Source organism: Frankliniella occidentalis, unplaced genomic scaffold (genome assembly GCF_000697945.3).
Source record: "Frankliniella occidentalis isolate FOCC.00 unplaced genomic scaffold, Focc_3.1 Scaffold148, whole genome shotgun sequence".
Classification (NCBI taxonomy): Eukaryota; Metazoa; Arthropoda; class Insecta; order Thysanoptera; family Thripidae; genus Frankliniella; species Frankliniella occidentalis.
In genome coordinates, this window is record NW_026267275.1 from 459,741 (window position 1) to 461,091 (window position 1,351).

Genomic DNA, 1,351 nt, shown 5'->3' on the forward strand with positions numbered 1-1,351 from the left:
GGGGGGGAGCACGCCGGCACCGCGCCGCGCCGCCGCGCTCGGCGACGGCAGTCAGTGCTAACAGCGCCTAGCATGCAGTGGAGACGAGGGACATCGGCTAGCGTGATACATGTGGACTTTACCGACAAGAGGGGCGACTTTGACGGCTGACATTTGCTCTTCGATTTGTGCCCCTCGCGCTCCCTCTCTCGCTCGGCCGCGCGTCCGCGTACTGCTGTGAGAAGGTTAGCGAGTTTAAGTTGAGATAACAGCGCCCCCAGTCCCAGTCGTGAAGGGGGGGGGGGGGGCAGTCCCAGCCCACTAGTACTGTATTCTTTACTCGTTTTACCTGGCTTCGTCCGGCAGCCCGGACGACAACGAACGCACGCCCACGGAAGACTATGTCCCGCTGAGACAGCTTAAACAGCGCGTTTATGTAATATCTCTCTCTAGACCTCGGGACAATTTTGCGGGCGCGTGTTTGGTGCATCTCTCTGATTCGTGTCGCCTCTTAAAGCGTCTAAACTTGCCGTGTTTGTCTCATTCCCTGGGACGCCGCCGTGCAGAGTAGAAGCACACTATCATGGCCCCCGTCGTCGCCAAGGTCTGCGAGCCCGTCACGCTGGGCGAGGGCCCGCACTGGGACGCGGCCAGCAAGAGCCTCTACTACGTGGACATCGAGGGCAAGAAGCTGATGAAGTACGTGCCCGCCACCAAGGAGCGCACCGCCGTCACGCTCGGTGAGTCTAAGAATAAATCCTTATTATTTTGCACATCTCGGTGGCTACAACACACAAGTGTAGTTTCCCTTGTCTGCTATGCGGATTGAGTCAAGTTTAAGTCGTGACTGATTGGCGCGAAGATAGCGGGGTGCGGGTCCTGCTAGGCAACAGTTCGCGCCCAATCGGTGGGTCCCGACGCGATGTGTGTGTGTGTGTGTGTGTGTGTGTGTGTGTGTGTGTGTGTGTCCTGCTGTCCTTATAACTCGTCCCTATGACTCTCCGGCGAGCCGAGTTTTGTCGACCTGACAAACCGAAGAGCGGAAGCGCACCAATCACTTTGGGCCTTCCCTGTAGACTCGTCGTCCGTTGCAATGACAAAATAAAATTAACCGGACGCAAGTTTTGGTATACTTATCAGTATAGCGCATGGGGTCGTTGGTCGTCCTGACGACCGACCGACGCCGACCCATAGGGGACGCGCACGATTCACTTTGGGCCTCCCCTGTGCGTCGTCCGCTGCAATGACAAAATAAAGTCAACCGGGCGCGAGTTTCGGTGTACTTATCGGTATAGCGCATGGGGTCGATGGTCGGTTCAACGATATGGAGGGAAACGCTGTGTGTTGTGCATGCATGGGGAGGGGGGGGGGG

At 57.5% G+C, this 1,351-nt stretch overlaps 1 protein-coding gene across 1 annotated transcript in view; it reads left to right on the forward strand.

Annotated features, from left to right (window-relative positions):
• Positions 1 to 46: 46 nt before the first annotated feature.
• The window catches only part of LOC113205253 (regucalcin), a 10,083-nt gene continuing 8,778 nt past the window's right edge, over positions 47 to 1,351 (forward strand). Inside the window, exons 1-2 of the mRNA XM_026420795.2 lie at positions 47 to 224; positions 546 to 719. Coding sequence (XP_026276580.1) covers positions 563 to 719 — 157 coding nt within the window. The 5' untranslated portion in view covers positions 47 to 224; positions 546 to 562. The remainder of the gene's footprint in view (positions 225 to 545; positions 720 to 1,351) is intronic.